Below are 23,183 nucleotides of genomic sequence, written 5' to 3'. Positions count from 1 at the left end.
GTCCTTCTTAGGCTGAACAAAGAACTTGCACCTACCTCCATGTAGATGGTGAAAATGCAGTGTGACCGGGATGAATTTTTGTTCATTGTGTGGGAGGCAATGATCCTGTTGGTCTCTCCCTAAAGAGGAAGGGAAATGTATGAGACAATGTAGAGTCATTTTCCAACATTCATACCATCATGATCATCTGCGCCTTCTGGGCAATGTCTTTTGAAAATTAATAAAATGGGAACTAGCTGGAGTTTGTCCTGTTCTTTCACCACTGGTATTTGGGGTAAAGTGGACAAACTGATGTTTTCTTTCTTTCTTTCTTTTTTTCTTTCTTTTTTTTTTTAGATTTAATTTTTTATTTTATGTATTTGACTGCTCTATCTGCATGTACACCTGCATACCAGTAGAGGGCATCAGAGGGTATAGATGGTTATAAGCCACCATGTGGTTCTAGAAATTGAACTCAGGACCTCTGGAAGAGCAGACAGTGCTCTTAACCACTGAGCCATCTCTCCAGCCCCAAACTGATGTTTTCTGAAAAGTGAGACACAGTAAGAGTTAAGAGGCTTGGCCGGGCATGGTGAGTTCAAGGTCAACCTGGTCTACAAAGTGAGTCCAGGACAGCCAGGGCTACACAGAGAAACCCTGTCTCGGAAAAAAAAAACCAGCGATCTGCCTGCCTCTGCCTCCCGAGTGCTGGGATTAAAGGCGTGTGCCACCACGCCCGGCTAGAGGCTTAAGGTGTTAAATAAGGTCTTCAAAAACCTCAGAGACATACAGAATATGGCATTTAAAGATGTTTTTATTATTTCAAAGAGAGATTCACGCTGGGCAGTGGTGACACACACCTTTAATCTCAGCACTTGGGAGGCAGAGGCGGGTGGATCTCCATGAGTTTGAGGACAGCCTGGACTACAGAGTGAGTTCCAGGACAGGCAGAGCTCATAGAAACCCTGTCTCAGGGGAGAGAGAGAGAGAGAGAGAGAGAGAGAGAGAGAGAGAGAGAGAGAGAGAGAGAGAGAGAGAGAGAGAGATACAGAGACACTAGAGAGAGCATAGAGAGATAAGAGACAGAGACGATAGAGAGACAGAGAGACAGACACACACACACAAGCAACTGGGCAAAATGTCCTTGTTTCTACCACAGACAGAATTCTGCCTAAAAAAGGGCAAGTTTGGATGCAGGCAGAGTTGATGGCCAAACTCTTCTAAGACAGGGTAAGCAAGTCCTCAATAGTTCCTGCCTCACAAATATGTCTGTCAGATATATTGGGCCAGAAGGTTGAAGATGACGCTCCAATGTTAAAGAGAATTTTGGGTGACTGTTCAGGCAGCAAAGTTTCTCTGTCATTTTCTCATTTTGGAAGCTGCTAACCTGTACTTCCTTTCTACTCAGGTAATTAATTTTATTCCTTCTCAAGTCTTTGATGGGACTGAAGACCAGATAGTTTAGTTTTGCAATCAAGCTTAGTTGTTTAGGGGTTAAGATGTTTTTAGGTCTAGATAGATGTTTTAAGTTGATAACGATGAAATATGATAGCTATTTATTTACATTCAGAATTTTAGACTCACTAAGTTAAGAAAGAGGTTTTCTTTAAGGCTGCCAAACACAAGTAGCCAAAACACTATGACTGTAACATGTATATAGTTCCTGATTCCTGGTTCTTCTTGCTGCAGGTAGTTTATCATATATATGTGTAATAATATAAATTCATATGTAAAAATATTTAATAAAAATTTTAAAAAAGGGTTAAGGTGGGGGCTGTAGAGATGGCTCAACAGTTAAGAGCACTGCTGCTCTTCCAGAGGTCTCAGGTTCAATTCCCAGAACCCATATGGCAGCTCACAATGGTCTAACTCCAATTCCTATGCCTTTTCTAACTTCAGTGGACCCTGAATGCAAATGGCCAGTAAAAAAACCCATAGATGTAAAATAAAAATAAAACACTAAAAAACGAAAGAGGCTTAAAATGTTCAGAACAGATGGGTGTAGTGCTGCACACCTGTAATCCCAACACTCTGGGAGGCAGAGGCAGGTGGATCTTTATGAGTTCCAGGCCAGCCCGGTTTACAAAGTGAATCCAGGACAACCAAGACTACACAGAGAAATCTGTCTCGAAAAATCAAAAGAAAAGCTGGGAGTGGTGGCGCACCCCTTTAATCCCAGAGGCAGACGGATCTCTGTGAGTTCCAGGACAGACTGGTCTACAAAGAGTTCCAGGACAGCCAGGGCTGTTACAGAGAGAAACCCTGACTCAAAAAGAAAGAGAAAGAAAGAAAGAAAGAAAGAAAGAAAGAAAGAAAGAAAGAAAGAAAGAAAGAAAGAAAGAAAGAAAAGAAAGAAAGAAAGAAAGGAAAGAAAGAAAGAAAGCCTAGCCTTTAATCCCAACAGTTGGGAGGCAGAGGCAGGCAGATCACTGTGAGTTCGAGGCCAGCCTGGTCTACAAAAGTGAGTCCAGGATAGGCAGAACTGTTACACAGAGAAACCCTGTCTAGAAAAACCAACCAACCAGACAAACAAAAAACTGATTTACCTTTATTTTATATACATTGGTGTTTTGCCTGCATGTCTGTCTGTCTGAGGGTGTCAGATCTTGGAGTCACAGACAGCTGTGAGCTGCCATGTGTGTGCTGGGAACTGGACCTGGGTTCTTTGGAAGAGCAGTCAGCGCCCTTTAACTGCTGAGCCATCTCCAAAAAAACAAAAACAAAACAACAAAAAAACAAAAGCCAGGCATGGTGGTGCATGCTTTAATCCCAGCACTCGGGTGGCAAAGACAGGTGGATCTCTGTGAGTTTGAGGCCAGCCTGGTCTATAAAGTAAGTACAGGACAGCCAAACCTACACAAAGAAACCATGTCTCAAATAGACAAAAACAAAAACAAAACAAACAACTGCTGAACCATCTCTTCAGCTCCACAATGTGACTTTTAAGAAAAAGTTTTGTTAATTATAATTTTTGTTTGTTTGATCTTTCTGTGTAGCACAGGTTGGCCATAGATTCTTAAATTCACCTGCCTCTGCCTCCTAAGTGCTAGGATCCTTGGGGTACACCATTACACCTGACTACCATAAGTTATATACCATAAAAGGCACTGTTCTATTTTTTTGTAATGGAGTGATTTTTATTAATGTACAGAATTGGGCAACATTGTCACAATCCTATTTTAGACCTGCTATATCACCCCAAAAGCTCCCTGGCCCATGCGTTGCCCCTTCCCACTCCTTCCCCTGAGCTACTTTCTGGCTCTTTCTGTGGGTGGCTGTTATGGACTTCCCTCAGTGTGAGGCCTTCTGTGGCTGACGGCTAGAATGTTTCCAGGGGTTATTTATGCTGTAGGACAAGCACATCAGCATGTGTTTGTCCTTCCCACACCGTTGCCTTTTATTGCTCACCACTGTTAGAGCTGTTTATCTATTCACTGGCTAACAGATATTGTGGGTGACAATCTTTGGTGGCTATGAATAATGCTGCTATGAACATTTATATATGTATCTTTGTTTATTTATTTATTATGTATACAGTGCTTGTCTGCATGACAGAAAGGGGAATTAGATCACAGTATAGATGGTTATGAGCCACCATGTGGTTGCTGGGAATTGAACTCAGGACCTTTGGAAGAGCAGGCGGTGCTCATAACTAACCAATGAGCCATCTCTCCAGCCCCCTTGATTTATCTTTTAATTTTTTAAGACATGGTTCTTCTGTGTATCCCTTGCTGTCCTGGGAACTCACTCTGTAGACCAGGTTGGCTTCAGACTTTGAGATCTACTTGTGTCTGTCTCCTGAGTGCAGAGATTAAAGGCATGTACCCCCACTGCCCAGCTAAAATGCATTTGTTTATTTATTTAGCTTTTCAAAACAGTGTTTTTCTGTGTAACAGCCCTGGCTGTCTTGGAACTCGCTTTGTAGACCAGACTGGCCTTGAATTCACAGAGATTTATCTTCCTCTGACTCTGGAGTGCTAGAATCAAAGGCATTCACCACCACACCTGGCTAAAATGGTTTAAAAAGTAAAAAGAAGCTGGGAATATAGTTTGGTGACAGAGGACTTGTCTAGGAATATAAAGCCATCTGCACAGTCTCCAGCACTGCAAACAAAAAACAATCTCACAGAAAGGACTAGAAAGACATGATCTATAATATGTTTTTGTTACTTTAAATGAAAAACATCTTACGAATTTTGGTTCTTCTTATTCAACACTAAGTTTTCTATATAAGCACATATGAATTTTCATTCTGATTGTCAAGGTAAATAAAAAACTATGAAAGCTGGGTGTGATGGCACATGTCTTTAATCCCAGCAGGTGGATAGCTATGAGTTCGAGGTCAGCGTGGTCTACAAAGTGAGTCTAGGATGGCCAAGACTACACAGAGAAACCCTGTCTCAAAAAATGAAAAATAAAAAATAAACTATGAAAAAAGTAGGGAAGAGGAAGACAAGGAAAGGGAGGAAGAGAAAGAGGAAGGGAGGGAGGAGAGAGGGAGGGAAGGAGGAAGGAGGGAGGAGACTCTTATCTCACCTCAAAGAGGAGGCTGAATGCATCCTCCTCTTGACTTGTGAGGTGGACTGACAAACCCTTAATGAAGACCCCTTGAGGGTTCTCCACGATGGTCATTGGTGTGACTGAGGGTCCAACATAGGGTAGAGTGGACAGAAGATCAAATAGGTTCTCATTGTAGATTTCCAAGTAGGAAACACGTACAGTGATGGCATGTGTAGGGCGCTCTTCAATCATCCTAAAAACCTAGATCGGAATTGGACCACAGTCACTAAGAGTACAACTCCAAAGCTAACTACTTAGTGTCAGCCCATGTCTTCCCTCAGCAGAGGGCACCAGCGAGTGGAGGACCATTCTTGTCTGGCTGATGTGATGGTCTCAACAACAGCTATTATTGTTAGTCTAGTGGGTAGGATTATCAGCTTTTGGGTTTTACTGGTTTGGGTTGTTTGTTTGTTTTTGAGGCAGTTTCTACACTCTGTCCCAGGCTAGTTGGAGTTAAGAATGTAGCCCAGTTATTTATCTAGCTCACCATCTTCCCGCTTCAGTCTTTGTAAGTACTGGGATTACATGTAGGTGCACCCCATCATATCCAGCTAGTTTTGAGATAGGGTCTCATGTGACCCAAGTTCGTCTGGAATTCTCAATGTAACCAAAGATGACCTTGAACTTCTGATCCTTTTGCCTCCACTTCCCTGATTGCAACCCTTGCCGCTATGCTTCTCTCCCCCTTCCCTGCCCCCCTCCCCACCTAGTGCTAGGGATCAAAGCCAGCGCTTTGTGCATGGTCTGCAAGCCCTTTACAAAGTGAGTTACACTCTCAGCCTTGAGAGTCCAACACTTTGACGATGGGCTAGGAAGCATATTACTTCAGAGAAATGGAGCATTGGTGGATCAGAGTGACAAAACACTTTGGAAGGCTTTTTGCATTCTACCTCTAACCAAAACCTGGGCTAGCAGGTCCCAAAGGAAGGCCCTTCTATCCAGTCTTCTGTTTCATTTCCCATAGTCATGGCTGACAGTCCTAAAGACTCAGTCACGGCCTGCCTTTTGCCTTTGTTCTTTCAGGAGCTACTGAATGGAAGAAGCCACAGCAAGGCAATAAGAAAGTTCTGAAAGAGCCGCATTCCCTTCATTAAAACCAGCAAAGAGCATGATTAGGACCTCTGAATCCTTAGTTACAGCATTAGACCACGGGAGCAGAGGAGTCTGATTAGCATGACTGCTCCTTCCTTCACAAAGAAGGTAACAGGGTCAGGGAAAATCAAAGACTGAGTTTCCTGAGGACTCTGACTCTACCCCCAGCCCAGTCATAGTGTTCTGTCTCCAAAACCAGTGTCAGCTGTAGTTCACTTGAGGCAGCTGTCTCTAGTTGGCAGCCTGGAGTTGGCTGCATCTGTGGTAGAGAAGAGGGTGGTTGTGTGGCATCCCAACCATAGGCCCATGCTACCTGCTGCAGGGCCCGGGGGAGAATACCCCGGTGCTTGTAGCTCTCAGTTGCTCCCGTCATGGTGTATGTCTTGCCAGCTCCTGTCTGCCCATAACACATGATGGTACCTGCAAGCATTTCAAATACGTCTGAGTGACATTCAGAAAAATCACTCCATGGACAAGCCATGTACCCTTAACATCCTTGGTGCCATCTGGGACTCTTGCTGTGAAGGTGGCCAGTAGAACCATCTAGAGACATCAGGAATTCCACCATGGAAGAGAGTAGGTACACGGGGAAGCAGGGACATAAACAGTTACAACATGACCATGCATACCCAGTGTGTCACCTACACAAAGCCCCTGCTTCCCTGTTCCCAGATGATCTGGTCCTAGGGCTAGGGAACATCATGGTTGCAAGTTTTCTTGTAAAGAATAGGAGGGCATTGGAACATTAGATCCCAATCCTCCTTAAGGCCACAACCTGCATGTGTTTGAGAACTATCAAGAGACACCCCAAAGAGACAAATTTCCAGAAAGAGTATTGCTGTCTTGTTTGTTTGTTTAAGACAGGGTTTCTCTGTGTAACAGCCCTGGCTGTCCTAGACTTGCTTTGTAGACCAGGCTGGCCTTGAACTCACAGCAATCCACCTGCCTCTGCCTCTCAAGTGCTGGGCATAAAGGTGTGGGCCACCATGCTGGGAAGTAGAAAGCTTTTTTGTTGGTCTGTTTGAGACGTGGTCTCACAGAGCCCATGTTGGCATCAAGCTATGTATCCAAGAATGACTTGAACTCCTGATCCACCTGCTTCCACCGCCCATGTGCTGGGATGGCCACCCTGTGACTCTGTACCTTGCTAAGAGAATGATTTATAGACTACAAGGCTCCTAGTTAGTACTTTGCCACTTCCAGAAACGGACCACCATGACTGGGCCATGACCTCTGCCCCCCTGCCTACCCTGGGAAGACTTTCATTTGTACTTTTACATCATCATCATCATCATCTCTCACGCAAACCATTGTCACCATGGACTCTTATAACTCCTTCCTCTAGAATTGGACCTACTCCAAAGACTGCTTCTCTGAGTCTACATGGCAGACCTGGTGAGGCTCCACTAGGCCCTGTGGTTGCCTTTGCTTCACAGCACTGGGATTGGCAGTAGGTTTTAGATGAGTTGTCCTAATTCAGCATCTGGGTTGGAGCAGGAAACAGCAATGAGCCCACTGCTACTGAGCCCTGAAGTCACTTCAGCTGGGATTCAGAGCCCTTCTGTAGCTCTATAGCACCCAGTGCCTGAGACTGTTTAGTTCCCTTGTTCTCAATTCCCCCATCGTTATCTCCAAGCCATAGCCTCTTAGGGAATCATGAAAACATCAGCGGGGACCACAGGCAGAATCCACTGCAGTGCTGGGAATCCAGATTCACTGTCTTTCAGAAACAAAACAGGGTCTGGCTGTGTAATCCAAACTATTCTCACATTCCTGATCCTCCTGCCTCTACCTTCCAAGTGCAGGTGCGGGATTTACAAGCACGGACAAGCATGCCTGGCTCTTTCATGCACTTTCCTATAGAAAAGCCTAAAGCTAGTTAGAGTGGTGGCACACCCCTTTAATCTCAGAACTCCGGAGGCAGAGGCAGATGGATCTCTGTGAGTTCGAGGCCAGCCTGGTCTACAGAGTGAGTCCAGGTCAGGCAGGGTTACACAGAGAAACCCTATCTTGGAAGAAAAACAAAATAACAACAACAAAAACCAAAAAAAAAAAAAAAAAAAAAAAGAAAAGCCTAAAATTTTCAGAGCTATGTGTGTAGCACCATGGTAGAACACGTGCTTAATATTTATGAGTTCTGGGTTTGACACCTAGTACCAAGCAACTAACAGAAGCCTTGCAAACTAGAGACTATTCTGATCAGCCACCAGATGGCAAAGTCTACAAATGGAAACTTTATTTTTATTTTTAGACAGGACCACATGTAGCTCATGCTGCCACCTAATTGGTAGATAGCTGTGGATGACTTTGAACTCCTGATCCTCCTGCTTCCATTCCAGGAATTTGCTACTATGTCACACTATCTGGGTGTTGGGTTTTTGTTTTGTTTTGCTTTAAAGTTCTTTTTAAATGTATGGGTGTTTTGCCTGTGGATCATGTGAGTGCTTGGTATCCAAAGAAGGCAAAAGAGGATATTGGACCCCTTAGAACTGGAGTTACAGATGGTTGTGAACTGCCTTGTGGGTGTTGGGAATTGAACCTGGGTCCTCTGGAAGAGCAAGCAGCCAGTGCTCTTAAGTGATGAGCCATTTCTCCAGCCCCATCAACTTTTTTGTTTTTGTTTTTTTTTTTTTGGTTTTGTTTTTTTTTTGTTGTTGTTTGTTTTTCAAGACAGGGTTTCCTTGTGTAGCCTTGGCTGTCCTGGACTCGGTCAACTTGAAAAAAAAAAAACTAAACAAACAAACAAACTACACAGTGAGAGCTTGTCTCAAAAAAAAACAAAAAACAAAATAAAAACCTTAAAATAATCTTTGAATAAGTTCATTAAAAATTCCCAATAAAGCTGCTTTTAGGCTGGGCATTGTTGCCTTTAATCCCAGCATTTAGGAGGTAGAGGCAGACATAGGTGTATTTCTGGTCTATATAGTGAGTTCTAGGCAGACAGAGCCACATAGTGGACTGAGATTCGAATACACACCCAAGACTATAGTTGACTATCTAAGACCTATGAAAATCTAGGGTCTTCTTCCTCTTCCTCCTCTTCTTCCTCATCCTCCTCTTCTTCTCCTTCTTCCTATGCTTTTCAAGACAGAGTTTCTCCATGGAGCCCTGGAGTCCTGCCTGCCCTGGACTCACTTTGTAGACCAGGCTGACCTGGAACTCACAGAGATCTGTCTGCCTCTGCCTCCCAAGTACTGGGATTAAGGGTGTGTGCCATCATGCCCAATGAAGCCAGGGTCTTCTTACAACCCAACAAAGGTAAGAACTAAGAGACTGGATGGAGCCATTCCAGAATGTTCCCAAGAAAATGTATGTTCTACCGTTAAATCACAGACTGACAAGTAAGTAAGTATACAATGTTGGAGATGTTCTTAAGTTTTATTTTATTCAGGATAGAGCACCTCTTGTACCTCTTCCTCCAAGAGGGGCTCCTCACAGTGGGAGATAAAATAAGAGTTGATTAAATTACCATTGTATCCATCAAGGGCTTGAGAAACCGCTTCCTTGGCAACTGTCTCATAAACCAAGTCCTGGGAGGCATCATGAAGAACTCCATCCAACTTGAATGACCAGTCTGTCTGCTGGTTATTGACAACTCCTCTCCTAGTGTCTTTTTTTAAGTGAATATCAATGCTCTAGGGAAAAAAGAGGAAGAAAGAAAGGGAGAAGCCAGGTGTGAGTGATGCATTCCTGAATCCTAACCCCTGAAAGGCTAAGTCAGGAGGATCTGGAATTCAAGGTCAGCCTGGTCTACATAGAGAGTTCCAGGACAGCTAGGGCTACATAGGGAGACTGTATCAAGTAAATAAATAATCATTTATTACTGAGGCCTGACTTAGAGACAACAGACAATGTGAAGTTTTTTTGTTTGTTTGTTTGTTTGTTTGTTTTCTTAAGAAGGTTTTAGGTGCTGGTGAGATGGCTCAGAGGTTAAGAGCACTGGCTGCTCTTCCAGAGGTCCTGAGTTCAATTCCCAGAAACCACATGGTGGCTCACAACCATCTATAACGAGATCTGGTGCCCTCTTCTGGCATGCAGGCATACATGTAGGCAGAACCCTGCATATGACATAAATAAATCTTTTTTTAAAAGTTTTTAGGGTTTTTTTTACATGTATGAATGTTTTGCATGAATGCATGTATGTGTACTGCATGTGTGCCTGGTACCAGCAGAGACCAGAAAAGGGTGTCAGAAGTCCTGGAACTGGAGTTACATACAGTTGTAAACTGTCTTGTGGGTGCAGGGAATGAAGTACAGGGCCTCTGCAAGAACGGCAAGGGCTCTTAACTACTGAGCCTTAAATTAGGTGGGAGTCACAGTGCAATCAGAAACAATGGTTCTAGTTCGGGCCCTGGCTGTTTGGCTACAGCTGTAAGTTTGTAGGTCAGGCATGGTAGCAAATGTCTTTAATCCCAGCAATCAAAAAGCAGAGACAGGTAGATCTCTGAGTTCAAGGTCAGCCTGGTCTACAGGGGAAGCCCAGGACAGCCAAGACTACACAGAGAAACCCTGTCTTAAAAAACAAAAACAAAACAACAACAACAACAAACATATTTTTATCTTATAAAAAGCTGGCCTTGGAGCCAAGTGTGGTAGCACATACCTTTAACCCCAGCACTCGGTAGGCAGAGGCAGGTAGATCACTGTGAGTTAGAGGCCAGCCTGGTCTACAAAGTCCAGGACAGCCAAGGCTACACAGAGAAACTCTCTCTCAAAAACAACAAAACAAAACAAAAGGCTGGACTTGAAGCCAAGCGTGGTTATGCATGCCTTTAATCCCAGCACTCAGGAGGCAGAAGCAGGTGGATCTCTGTGAGTTTGAGGCCAGCCTGGTCTACAAAGTGAGTCCAGGACAGCCAAGATTACACAGAGAAGCCCTGTCTCAAAAAACCAAAAACCAAAAACAAAAAACAAAAAACAAACAAACAAACAAAAAAAGGTCTACTGGAAGGGCTGGCAAGATGGCTCAGTAAGGAAAGGGCCCTGCCATCAAGCCTAACAACCTGAGTTTGGTTCCCCAGTGCCCACGTGGTAGAAGGGCAGAACCAAGTCTACAGTTTTGCAAGCTCCTGCCTGACTTCCACACTTGTGCTGTAGCACACGTGTGCCCCTCCTGCCAGATGAACAAATGAAAGAAAAAAAAATGAGACTCTCAAGAACTTCCTCATCAGCAGCATGGTTTAGAGTTGATCGACTCTAGTCCACATGAATATCTATACTTCTTAGTGTTTCTGTTAAAAATTGTGTGTGTGTATGTATGTATGTATGTATCTGTGAGTGTGTGTGTAAATAGCATACAGCAGCATGCGTTTGGAACTCAGAAGACAACTTTTACGAGTTCGTTCTCTCCTTCCAACATGCAGATCCAGGGGCTAGACCTCATGTCCTCAGGCTTGGTGGCAGGCATCTTTACCCTCTGAGCCATCTCTCCAGGCCCTCTGTTTTGGTCCTTAAATGGCTGTTGGGAAACAAGGTCCCAATGATCTGAAAAGGGAAGGACTAGATAAGTGAAGGCAAACACGTTACACTTACTTTGTTGTCGCCTCCATATTTGATCATTTCATGAGCAAAGTCATCAGTAGGCTTGACGCGGACAAATGCTTGAACCTTTTTCCTAGTACCCATTCTAGCTGGAGAGAGGAGAACAATATTTTTAGTAGTCAGCATCAAATACCAACTAGAGGGGAGAGGCCATTCATCACAATAAGAATAAAAGCCTGGCAGGGTAGTGCACACTTGCAACCCTAACACTTGGCAGACGGAGGCAGGTGGGTCAGAGTTCAAGGCCAGCCTCAGCTCCCCTGTGAGTTGGAGCACAGCCTGGGCTACAAGAGACCAGTTGCAAGCCACGGGCTCTGCCCTCCAAGTGCATGTGCTTCCTGTCTTTCTGCTGCTTTGCCATTCTCCACTGTGACTGAAATCCAAAGCAAAAAGACTGCTCCCTTTTAGTAGCCTGCTTTTAGCTGACATTTCTAGAAAGGGTGCATCTAAGATGAACCCATTATGCTTCACTGCATGTGTTCCACTTTCTCCTGATATACTTGTCTGGAACACATTAAAGCCAACTGCCTTTTTCTCATTAACAGACCTTCTTTCACTCCTCTGTCCATCACGCTAACTAGATCAGAATAGATTAAGGATCCATTTTTGTTTTTTTGTTTTTGTTTTTCCAAGACAAGGTTTCTCTATGTAGCCTTGGCTGTCTATCCTGGAACTTGCTTTGTAGACCAGGCTGGCCGCCAACAGATTAAATATCTTGTTTTGTTTGTTTTGTTTTGGTTTTTCAAGACACGGTTTCTCTGTGTAGCCTTGGTTGGTCTGTACTCTCTTTGTGGACCAGGCTGTCCTCGAACTCACAGCGATGCACATGCCCCTGCCTCCCAAGTGCTGGGATTAAAGGCATGCGCCACCACCACTTGGCTGGTTTTGGTTTTTTGAGACAGGGTTTCTCTGTGTAGCTTTGGCCATCCTGGAACTCACTCTGTAGACCAGACAGACCTCGAACTCACAGTGATCCACCTGCCTCTACCTCTTCAGTGCTGGATTAAAGGTATGAGTCATCATGACCAGCCAGATTAAGTATCTTTTAAAAACATATGTATTTCTTAAAATAAAATATATTTATCATTATTATATTATGTATTTCATTATTTATTATTATGTATGATAAAATATATTTACTATTATTACTGGGGATGAGGGACACCTGCCTCAGCATGTGGAAGCAGTTAAAGGACAACTTTGTGGAGTCAGTTTTCCCCCTTCCCCCTTCTATGTGGGATGTGTGTGTGTGTGTGTGTGTGTGTGTGTGTGTGTGTGTGTGTGTGTGATATATATTTTTTTTCATTGTTATTAGGAGAATTAGCATAGTGGAGTTTTAAGATGAAGCGTTCTATGTGTGTGTGTACACTCACCTGTGAGTGCATGTGTCGAGGCTAGAAGTGGAAACGGGATGTCTTCTCTATTCATCTCCATCATACATACATACATACATACATACACATATGTTTTTATATATGACACACACACACATATATGTTTTTTGTGACAGGGTTTCTCTGTGTAGCTTTGGCTATCCTGGACTCACTTTGTAGACCAGGCTGGCTTCAAACTCACAGAGATCCGCCTGCCTCTGCCTCAGTGCTGGGATTATAGGTGTGCGCCACTGTGCCCAGCTTCCACCTTATATTTTGAAGCAGGGTCTGTCACTGAACCCGGAGCTCACCATTTTGGCTATACTTGCTGGCCAGAAAGCCCACAAGACGCACATGTCTCTGCTCTAGCATGTGCAACTTTTATGTGGGAGCTAGGAACCGAAACTCAGTTCTTCATGTGTGACTCGACAAGGACTTTACCCAGTGAGACATCTCAGAGCCCCAAGGCAGGCCCTTCATAAGAGCCAGGTATAGTGGCAGCACTGTGCTTGCTTAAAATCCCAGCACTTGGGAAGTGGAGACAGGAAGACCGGAAGTTCAAGGTCATTCTCAGCTACATGGTAAGTTCAAGACCAGTCTGAGATAAACAAGACCCTGTCTCAAAAAAGAACAACGCACTTGGAAATATATATATTTCTGAAACAAGCTTTCTCTCTGTAGCCCTGAATGTCTTGTAATTCACTTTGCAAACCAGGCTGGACTTGAATTTAGATCCTCCTGCTTCTGCCCCCCCCCCCCAGTGTTGAGACTAAAGGCATGTACCACCACCACCTGGCTTTTTGGAACTACAAACAAAATTTAAATACAGAAAAGGTCCACAGAGTAGGATGTAGGCTGTAGTGTACATTTCCCTTTTAATTGCCCCACCAGGATTGAGCCAGTTTGAGAAGGAATAAAACACCTGCCCCCAAAGTAACCTGCACTTTTATAGGGGGAGGAGACAAGGAAGATGTAGTGGGGAAGATAAAGGGGTGAGGAAAACCAAGCATATATCAGCAAACAGTTGGCTGAATTTATGAAAAGACAGGGAAATGTCAGACAAAGGCAGTTGATTCAATCTTCTAACATACTGAAGGGATATTTAATAATGTTTAATACCTTTGAAGAAAAACATCCTCATGTGAAACAGAACTTTTTCTAGTATTGATTAAAATCATATAATGGGCCAAATGTGGTGGGACATGCCTCTAATCTCAGCATTCTGACGGCACAGACCCTCAGATCTATGAGTTTGGTCTATGTCTAGCATTTCAGGCCAGCCAAGACTACACAGTGAGACCCTGTGTCAAACAAGCAAACTTTTAAAAATGGCATAAAAGGGCCAACAAGATGGCACAGGTAAAGGCACCTGACACAAACATTGATGGCCTGAGTCTGACCCCCAGGACATACATGGTGAAAGAAAAGACCCAATTCCCCAAGTTATTCTCTGGCATCTACACATGAACTCTGGCACACAGGGGCACACCACACATACACACACTTAATAAACTATAACAAAAATATTAAAGCTTTAAAAATAAATAGAACATTTTACATGAACTTTTCTAATAGAGGTGCAATGGTACTGCCTAACAAAAATTACTCTAGCTTTGAAAAGTATTAATGGCTTTCACATTTCTAGATATAACTTGGGATCATTTCTTCTTACAAATACATTAGCCATCATCACCATGGTGCTAAGTATACCGCAGAAACAAGTGAAATAGAAGCAGGTGCTATTCTTCCAGCTTACAGTTTCAACGAAGTGGATAAAATGAAAGCATCACCCATCATAGGCACTCCAGCTGTCAAATCAAGCAAGCAAATACAGTACTCCCACATTTGCCTATCATAGAGTGAAAATTTCCTAAATTCCTGAAGTCACTATTTCACTGAAGTCTTTTCCTAGCTTAGATCTTTCATAATTTTTTGTTTTTTTCATCTGAAAAATATTGGGGTAAGAAAACAACATGGCTTGATAGAGTATTTTTGTCTGCACAACTGAAATCTAGAAACACACACACACACACACACACACACACACACAGTTTCTAACGTGAACCCCAAACTGAGGAAACTGAAGAGAAGATTTCAATTCCAAACTAACTCTGGTTTATGTTACTGAGAAACTGAGAGTAGAGAAAAGTGGTTTGTTGTTCAGGATTTTTAAAAATGTTTTCCTTAAGATAGGGTGTCACTGTGTAGCCCAGGCTGGCCATGAACTCCTAATCCTCTTGCCTTAGCTTCCCAAGTGTTGGGATAGCACCTCCAGAAGAGAGGTGTGCTTCTTACTCAATATTCAATTTCTACAGCCCTGGGAAACCCTCCCCAACACGAACCCCAAGAGCCCATCTTCCTGGCCAGGAAGATTCCAGTGCCATTGAGTATAACCAGTATACTCCCCAGTATAACCCCAAAGAATCCAGAGTGTTCTGGAAAGCAGGTCCACAGACCAGATCAAAGGCTTCTCCAGAGCTTTCCTCCTTTTCTGCCCTAACATTTCTAACATGCACATGCAGTCACCCATCAGATCTTCCCAAGGCCCTCTAGATGCTCATGCCCGGAGTCATATGCCTGGATGAGCATCCCCGGAGTCATATGCAACCTGCAACGATGATCCACACTCCTCCCGCGAGCCCACTACACAATAGCGCATCAAAACCACATGCCGTTTTGCACTTACTGAAATACTGCTTGTTACCGTTTTTATGTCGCTTCATTTATGTGGGCTTCAGCTCCCAAATCAAATTACAGGCTGCTTGAGGACAAGGACCGTGCCTTTTATCTCTTGTGATTCCCCCCACAAGGTCCAGAGCAGCGCCCAGCACACAGCAGGTGCTCAAGAAATGGTGGTTGGTGGTGACACTCATGGCTGGATGTCAGAGGGTGAGTGACTCTCCATAGGTGGGTCCATCTTCCTCCGTCACTACTGAGAGAGTTCCAAGGCATATGATGTCACTCCTCCCCCACACTAACAACCTGAACTTGCAGCCTTCCTGAGAGGACACTTGATCTCCAGGTACAAGAAGCCAAGGTCAGTTTCAACACACCCTCCCATTAGGCAGTGTTCCCTTCCCTCAGAACTTTGGATGGAATACCCCCAGTCATTTGCACACAATCCTTAGATACTTCTCATGTGATAAAGTAGCCACCTCTGTGCTGAGAGACAGTGTTTCTTCATTTGTTTTGGGCTTGGGAATGGGCAGAATATGTATGCATCAAGACCACAAAGGCTTGACAATAGGGGTAGAAGAACATTCTATGGTATGGTATGCATGACTGATAGGCACTAGAGGTTCCTATCTGCCATGCTCTTACTTAGATCAGGGACAACAGCCTCTAAACTCACACAGAGGGTCCTACTGTATCACACCATGAGATGGACCCAAAATTGGCATCCAGGCAAAACCGGCCACACTCTCATTTCTCACCCAGTGTGTGGAATCTTTTCCTAAAGAGTGCGTGACAGGTGGCCTTTGTCCCATTCTCGTCCCCCTCTGCAGGAAATTCCTCCTCTGCAGCTCGAACCGCTCGAAGTGTTGACATCGAAGGTGCCTCCAATTCGAAAACTGAAGACTGAAGTGTGTGACCGACCTCTGACACTCAACCTCACGCCCTCTCTGTCTAGGGCGAGTCGTGGGACCCCGGTGGAGACTCGTGGGACTAGGGAACATTAGTTCAGAAAATACTCGTCCCTCTAAGCCGCGATCACGCTGAAAGGGGCACAGCGACAACGCGCTCTCCAGAGGTGGCTCGGTTTTTTTGTTTCTGTTTTTGTTTTTTACAAATAAAGGAGCCAAGAGGAGTTTGGAACTCAGCCACTGCCAGCAGCCAGGGTGGCTATACCCACCAGGTTTCCCTTTTACCTAACCCCACCGGCGCGTGACCACTGCTCACCTCGCGAGGCAGTGGCGTTCTGATAGAGCGACAGCTATAACCGCAGAGACTTGCGAGAGTCCAGAAGGCAACCTGGACAGCTAGCCGATCGACTGTGTATACAGTCGCCATAGCAACGGGAAGCTGCCAGGGATCCCGGAAGTAGAGTAGGGTAGTAGTGGAATTTAGGTCCACGTTTCTCCGCTGAAAATACAGGTAAAGTCAGGGCTGAACAAAGAAGACAGAGGTGCGGTCAGTTAACCTGGAAGGCTTAGAGAAGCTGTATACGCAAAGACGAGGTTTAGGTTGCGGGAAAAAGAAGGCAATGTATGAACCATGGAGCGGTACAGGGAGACTTCCGGTGCAGAGTACGGCGGCCGCGCGGGCTTGTGTGTGATTCTGGCTTCGCGCTCCGAGCTGCCGTCAGCGTGCGCCCTTGCCCCGCCCTGGTTAATGTGAAGCCCGCCGGTCAGGCCTGCGCAGTTGCGGCGGCCGGGGAAGATGGTGGAGGACGGCGCGGAGGAGCTGGAGGACTTGGTGCATTTCTCCGTGTCGGAGTTGCCTAGTCGTGGCTACGGCGTCATGGAAGAGATCCGGCGGCAGGGCAAGCTATGCGACGTGACGCTCAAGGTACCGTGGTGGCTGGCTGAAGGGAAAAGGACTGAGCGGGAAGGAAAGAGGGGTGGTGTGGACAGGGGAAGAGTGGTCCAGCAGACTGAGGGTGGAGAAAGGTTACAGGGGAACAGACTAGGAGAGAGAGCGGTGCCAAGCGCAGAGGAGGATTGAGGCCAAGTTGGAAGAGAAAAAGGGACCGGCGTTCAGCCATTGGAAGGAAAGATTGAGAGGTGTGCCGCTGACGCCCTAAGAGCTGGAGACCTTGGGGTATCCGCCTCCTTTTCTGTCACACAGACTAGAGATAATGTTCTAATAGCAGTCTATGGAGGAAGGGGCGGTGGCTGAGTCCACATTCTGATGGGCACCACTAAAACATCCTATTTTATCATAAAGGCATTTCTTTGTGCTCCTTGAAGTTGGCAGTGCTGTTGTAAACGCTAAGCCTTCTCTTCAGGAGTCTTGGCGCCTTTAGAATCGGATCTGGAAATCTTGATGTGGACTACTCGGCTCCACACTGGAAAACAATCTACCACCAACACCTTAAAAGGTCCTGGAGGCCAGGCTAAAGGACTGCTCGGTGAGAGGGACATATTTCACCACCTGTTCCCTACCAGCATTCCGGTCTGGTATCAATGGCCAGTCCCCCCTCCTGTGCTTTGAATCATGCTGGGATGCCTCTTGAGAGCACTGCTGAGCCAGGTGGATCCCCTTTCAGGAGGGGAGATGTTCCTTGCCTGTGGTTTTTCCTGTTGGACCTTGCCTGGAAGGCTCCTAGTGTCTGTGCGTGACACTCCCTCTTCCTGTTTCAAAACAACAGAAAGACACAGACACCTTTTAGCTTTATTTTCTATTTGGTTATGGAAACATTTCTTCTCTACGTATTCGAATCAGACTGGTAAGAGTAGGATGGCTGTCGGGTACACGCCTTTAATCCCAGCTCTCGGGAGGCAGAGGCAGGCGGGATCTCGAGGTCAGCCTGGTCTACAGAGCGAGTACCAGGACAGCCTGGGCTACACGGAGAAACCCTGTTTCAAACAAACAAACAAACAAACAAACAAAAAAGAACGGGTAAAACAACCTGAGAGTTTGGCTTTGGAGACAGGAGAATCCACGTTAAGATACTAGCTATAACCTTGGGCGAGTTACTTATCGTTCTAAGCTTAAATTTTCCAAATGTGAAAATAAAGATGATTCTTACACCTATTAGTGAGGATTAGACGAGATATTTCTCATTCTTTGTGTAACACTTGTAATGACCTGTTCATCAATCCTGAAAGCAATGGTTTTCTGTTAGAGTAGCGGCATGGTTGAAGAAGGGGCAGATCTTCTCAGGTAAGAGAGGGAAACCAAGAGGATTAAGGAAAATAAGCTGGACAAAAGGATGCAGCAGATGGCAAGGCCAGGAGAGATTTGGAAGCAGAAGAGTGATCGAATTGTGGCAGTTACATTTGGGATAAGTAGAGGCCAGTGAAAAGCAGCAGTAAGAAAGAAGATTTAGGTTAAGGGTAAAGGCATTTGCTGCCAAGCCTGATGACTTGAGTTCAATCCCTGGGACCCACATAGTAGAAAGAAAGAGAGAGACCTGGCTCCTGAAAATTGACCTCTTCCCTCCACAGGTGTGCTGCGGCACATGTGCACAAACACACAAACGCCGAGCATGATTGTGCAAACCTCCCAGCACTCGGGAGGTAGAGGCAGGTGGATGTCTGTGAGTTCGAGGCCAGTCTGGTCTACAAAGTGAGTCCGGGACAGCCAAGGCTACACAGAGAAACCCTATCTCAAAATAACCAAAAACAAAACAAAAAACACACAAACATGTACACATACAGAATAGATAAATACATTTTTTAAAGATTTATTTATTCATCCATCTTATGTATATGAGTGCTGTGTCTTCATACACACCAGAAGAGGGCATCAGAGCCCATTAAAGGTAGTTGCGAGCCCCCATGTGGTTTCTGGGAATTGAACTCGGGACCTCTGGAAGAGTAGTCAGTGCTCTTAACCTCTGAGCCATCTCTCCAGCCCTAAAAAAAGATTTTTAAAAAGATTTAGGCTGTAAAGGTAGATGAATGTGGTCACAGATACTTATTTCCATAAAGCAGTACATTTTGCCTCTGCATTTAACATAAATGCTGAATATACCAAACCTATAGCAGAAGTTGCTTGTCTGTTTCCCTCCCAGCCCCCTGGAAAATTCCGCCCAGTCAAAGGAATGATTCTATCATTCTAATGTCGTTCCAATTGAGAGTATTGGTCTCAGTAACTTTGTTAGCTTCAGGCCAGGGTTCCAAGGACCTGCATAAGAGCTTAGGTTAGAACTAGACGTGGCTCTAGGTAGCATGTGAGAGCCTGGTGGTGAAGGGAGCCACAGAAAGGCTGAGCTCACCAGCTCTGCATCTTACCACTCACAGCAGCTGCTCTGCAGACTCTGTCTCGGTTTCTCATAGTCTTTCCTCAAACTTGTGGTGAGTCCAGACTGGTTCTCAAGTAAACAGGCTCTAAAAGAACCGGCTAGAGGCTTTCTGGTATGTGATGATTTCGTAACCAGCTGCCCACCTATTAGGATAGTGGGTCTCAAACTTCAATGGATATTAGAATCACCTGCTGGCCTTGTTCGTGAGCGCTCACCCTGGACTTTGTGATTCATAGGTCTGGCATAGGCCCCGTCAGAGCTCACCATTGCTGCTGTCTCCATCTAAACCACATTGTGAGAACCACTGCCCTTTCAGGATGTGTTTGGAATCAATGCATCTTCTTTGTATTCACTGATGCCCTAGTTACCCAAGTCTGCAGTCACGAGTTCATCCTGTTGAGAGTGTAAGCCACCTGTTTTTTGTTAGGGCAGTGACGGTTGCTTGCCTGGTAGAGGGGACCAGTCCTGCCTGTTTTGGGCCCCTCCTCATGACACACATCCAGAGGAGACTGTTGTTCCCAGTGCTTGGACTTGGAGGCTGTTCCGCAGTTGCTTGACCTCTGCAGTGCTCAGAATTCTCCAAGTCAAGCACAACCTTGTCTGGTTTTCATCTTGTAATCATTCGTTAGTGTTTCTAATCTCTCACTGTGCAGTATTTTCCTTGGGAATCTTGCTGTTTTTGATGGCCTGAGAGGCAGTGTGGCACAGGCTCTGCTTGCATCTGAATCCTGGCTCTGCCACCTCATACCTGACAAAACTCAAATTCCTTAAATGTTAGTCAGTTTATTCTTCTGTAAATGGACATCATTACCTATCCGAGTACTAAGGATTCAACTAGTTAGTAAACTTCAAACTTCATGTAATAAGTGCTCAGGGAATAGTAGGTATTTGTGTTTTATTGATTCTTTCTTACTTTATTTTATTTTTTGATTTTTTTGAGACAGGGTTTCTCTGTGTATCCCTGGCTGTCCTGGACTACTTTGTAGACCAGGCTGGCCTTGAACTCACAGAGATCCACTTGCCTCTGCCTTCCAAGTGCTGAGATTAAAGGTATACATCACCAGAGCCGGACGTGGTGGCGCACACCTTTAATCCCAGCACTCGGGAGGCAGAGGCAGGCAAATTGCTGTGAGTTCGAGGCCAGCCTGGTCTACAAAGTGAGTCCAGGATGGCCAAGGCTACACAGAGAAACTCTGTCTCGAAAAACCAAAAAAAAAAAAAAGGGTATGCATCACCATCCCTTGGCTATAGTTTTATATTTATTTATTTGTTTTTATGTATTTGGATTTTTTTTCCTGCATGTACAGATATATAGATATACTGTGTGCCTGGTCCCCTTAGAGACCAAAGAGGACATTGGATCTTGGAAGTAGAATAACAGATGGTTGTGAGCAGCTGTGGGTGCTGGGATTCAAAACTAAGTCCTCTGGAAGCACAGCCAGTGCTGCTAACCACAGAGCCATCTCTCCAGCTCTTAATAATAATCATGTTTAAAGATATAGGATCTTGGGCTGGAGAGATGGCTCAGAGGTTTTAAGAGCACTGGCTGCTCTTCCAAAGGTCCTGAGTTCAATTCCTAGAAACCACATGGTAGCTCACGGCTATCTGTAAAGATATCCAGTGCCTTCTTGTGGAGGGTAGGTACACATGTGGGCAGATTATTGTATAAATAACAACAACAACAAAAGAGATAAGTTTTTTTGGTTTTGGTTTTTTGAGACAGGGTTTCTCTGTGTAGCCTTGGCTGTCCTAGACTCGTTTTGTAGACCAAGCTGGCCTTGAACTCACAGCCTGTCTAGACCAGGCTAGCCTCGAACTTAACACAGGTCAGACTGCGTCTGCCTCCCAAGTGCTGGGATTAAAGGGGTGAGACACTGTGCTCAACTATTTGTGTTTGGCTTTTTGAGACAGGGTCTGAGGTATGCTGAGTTTGGCTTGGATTTGCTATGTAACTGAGAATGACCTTGAATTTATAATCATGTCCCACCATACTTGGTCTCGGTGTGCAGTTTTAAATTTATCTTAGTTTATTTACGTTCCTTGGCTTCCAAGGGACTGGGATCCACTGCTCTACCTCAATAGTTTGCATTTAATAGTTGAGACCAAGGCCAGAAAGGGCTGGTTCAAGGTCACAGGCTGAATTAAGCAAAAGTACGGTTAGACCTGTAGTTTCTATGCTCCTGATAGAGTTACGCGGTTGCGACTTTGACTTAAGGGGCTTCAGTGCGGCTGCACTCACCCTTCCCTACCTACATGGTCTCCTCTTTCTTCCCCAGCAAGAGTGTGAACACTCATAGGCTTCTGACACCCTCAGCGTTCACTGCGAATATTTAATTTTCCTTTTGGGAATATTTAAACTTAAATTCCTTGGGAGTCTGTTGGATAGTTAAGGAGGGGTGTGACAGAAAAGAATAATATATTAGAGTGGTTTTGTTTTTTTTTCTTTTTCTTTTCAATCACATTTTAGCTTAGATATAGTGACACAAACCTTTAATCCCAGAACTCTGGAGGGAGAAGCTGGTAGATCTTTGTGCGTTCCAGGCCAGAGCTACATAGTGGGACCCTGTCTCTAAATTAATTAATTAGTTAATTAAAATTAGAACTAAAAAACTTTTATTTGTGATAACTTGAATATTTGGGGGGGGGATTGGTTTTTCTTTCTTTTCTTTTCTTTTTTTTTTTTTTTTTTTTTTTTTTTTTTGAGACAGGGTTTCTCTGTGTAGCCTTGGCTGTCCTGGACTCACTTTGTAGACCAGGCTGGCCTCGAACTCACAATGATCCACCTGCCTCTGCCTCCCGAGTGCTGGGATTAAAGGCGTGCGCCACCACACCCAGCCCGGGGATTGGTTATTCAAGACAGGGTTTCTTTTTTTTTTTTAAGACAGGGTCTCTTTGTGTAGCCCTGGCTGTCCTAGAACTAGCTCTGTAGAAGAGGCTGTCCTTAAACTCAGAGATCTGCCTGTCTCTGCCTCCTGAGTGGTTGTTGTTGTTTTTGAACTTGTATTTATTAGAAACAAGACAAGCAAAACCCATGGTCCTTCTCTTTGGCAAATCCTTTCCCCTTAATGCCCGGGAGGATGGTGCAGGACTTCTTAGCAACCTGTGGATGTGGTTGAGGTCTGGCTAGAGAAGTCTGTCCATGGAAGTTCTCTGTCCCCACTTCATCCCCACACCTCCAAAGAAGCCCAGTGTTCAGCCCGTGATACCAGGTTCACCTGGGTCCGGCCAGTTGGGCTGAAGCCCCATCTCCTTTCTCAGCCAACAGGCGGTTTATTTCTATGTTCCCCTCAACTCACACAATCCTTGCTTCTAAATTTGTGAAAGAGGAATGGAGAGAATATTACCGGACCGGCATGCTTAGAATCCACAGACTTGTCAACTTCCAGGAGAGAAGGAAGGGCTGCACGTTTGTGTTACATATGGGTGGGTGTGGGGCGCACACTGTACCACGGCACATGTGTGAGGGTCAGAGTACAGCTCTGTGGAGTTGGCTCTCCCACCTTTACCGGAGGGGCTTGTATAGCAACCATTTGGCCGGACAGCCATCTCTCCTGTCCCTGCTCAAAGTCTGGAACTAGTATCTGGAAATTCAGCCTCCGTGGGGTAATGTCTTTTCCACGAGTGAAGGACACACGCAGCATTAGAACATTTTCTTTTGATCCACGAAGTCAGGTATAGGATTGTCACTGAAACTGGCTTTATGTGCGGCACATGCGAGTCTAGAGTCC

General features: G+C 44.9%; 2 protein-coding genes across 3 annotated transcripts in view; one reads left to right on the top strand and one right to left on the bottom strand.

The window, feature by feature from the left end:
• Kif9 (kinesin family member 9) overlaps positions 1 to 11,256 on the bottom strand; it is a 47,787-nt gene extending 36,531 nt beyond the window's left edge. Inside the window, exons 1-5 of the mRNA XM_051140740.1 lie at positions 11,164 to 11,256; positions 9,101 to 9,266; positions 5,945 to 6,051; positions 4,516 to 4,740; positions 36 to 119 (exon numbers count right to left, since the gene is read on the bottom strand). Of these exons, the coding sequence (XP_050996697.1) occupies positions 36 to 119; positions 4,516 to 4,740; positions 5,945 to 6,051; positions 9,101 to 9,266; positions 11,164 to 11,256 (675 nt within the window). The remainder of the gene's footprint in view (positions 1 to 35; positions 120 to 4,515; positions 4,741 to 5,944; positions 6,052 to 9,100; positions 9,267 to 11,163) is intronic.
• Positions 11,257 to 16,866: 5,610 nt separating this feature from the next.
• Positions 16,867 to 23,183, top strand: part of Klhl18 (kelch like family member 18) — a 44,794-nt gene continuing 38,477 nt past the window's right edge. The window contains exon 1 of one of the 2 annotated variants that reach the window (XM_051140204.1): positions 16,867 to 17,054. In XM_051140204.1, coding sequence (XP_050996161.1) covers positions 16,926 to 17,054 — 129 coding nt within the window. In that variant the 5' untranslated portion in view covers positions 16,867 to 16,925. The remainder of the gene's footprint in view (positions 17,055 to 23,183) is intronic. The other variant, XM_051140205.1, reaches the window with a different exon arrangement.

Source organism: Acomys russatus, chromosome 32 (assembly GCF_903995435.1).
Source record: "Acomys russatus chromosome 32, mAcoRus1.1, whole genome shotgun sequence".
In the NCBI taxonomy this organism is placed as follows: Eukaryota; Metazoa; Chordata; class Mammalia; order Rodentia; family Muridae; genus Acomys; species Acomys russatus.
This window is presented reverse-complemented; position numbering and strand designations above follow the sequence as displayed.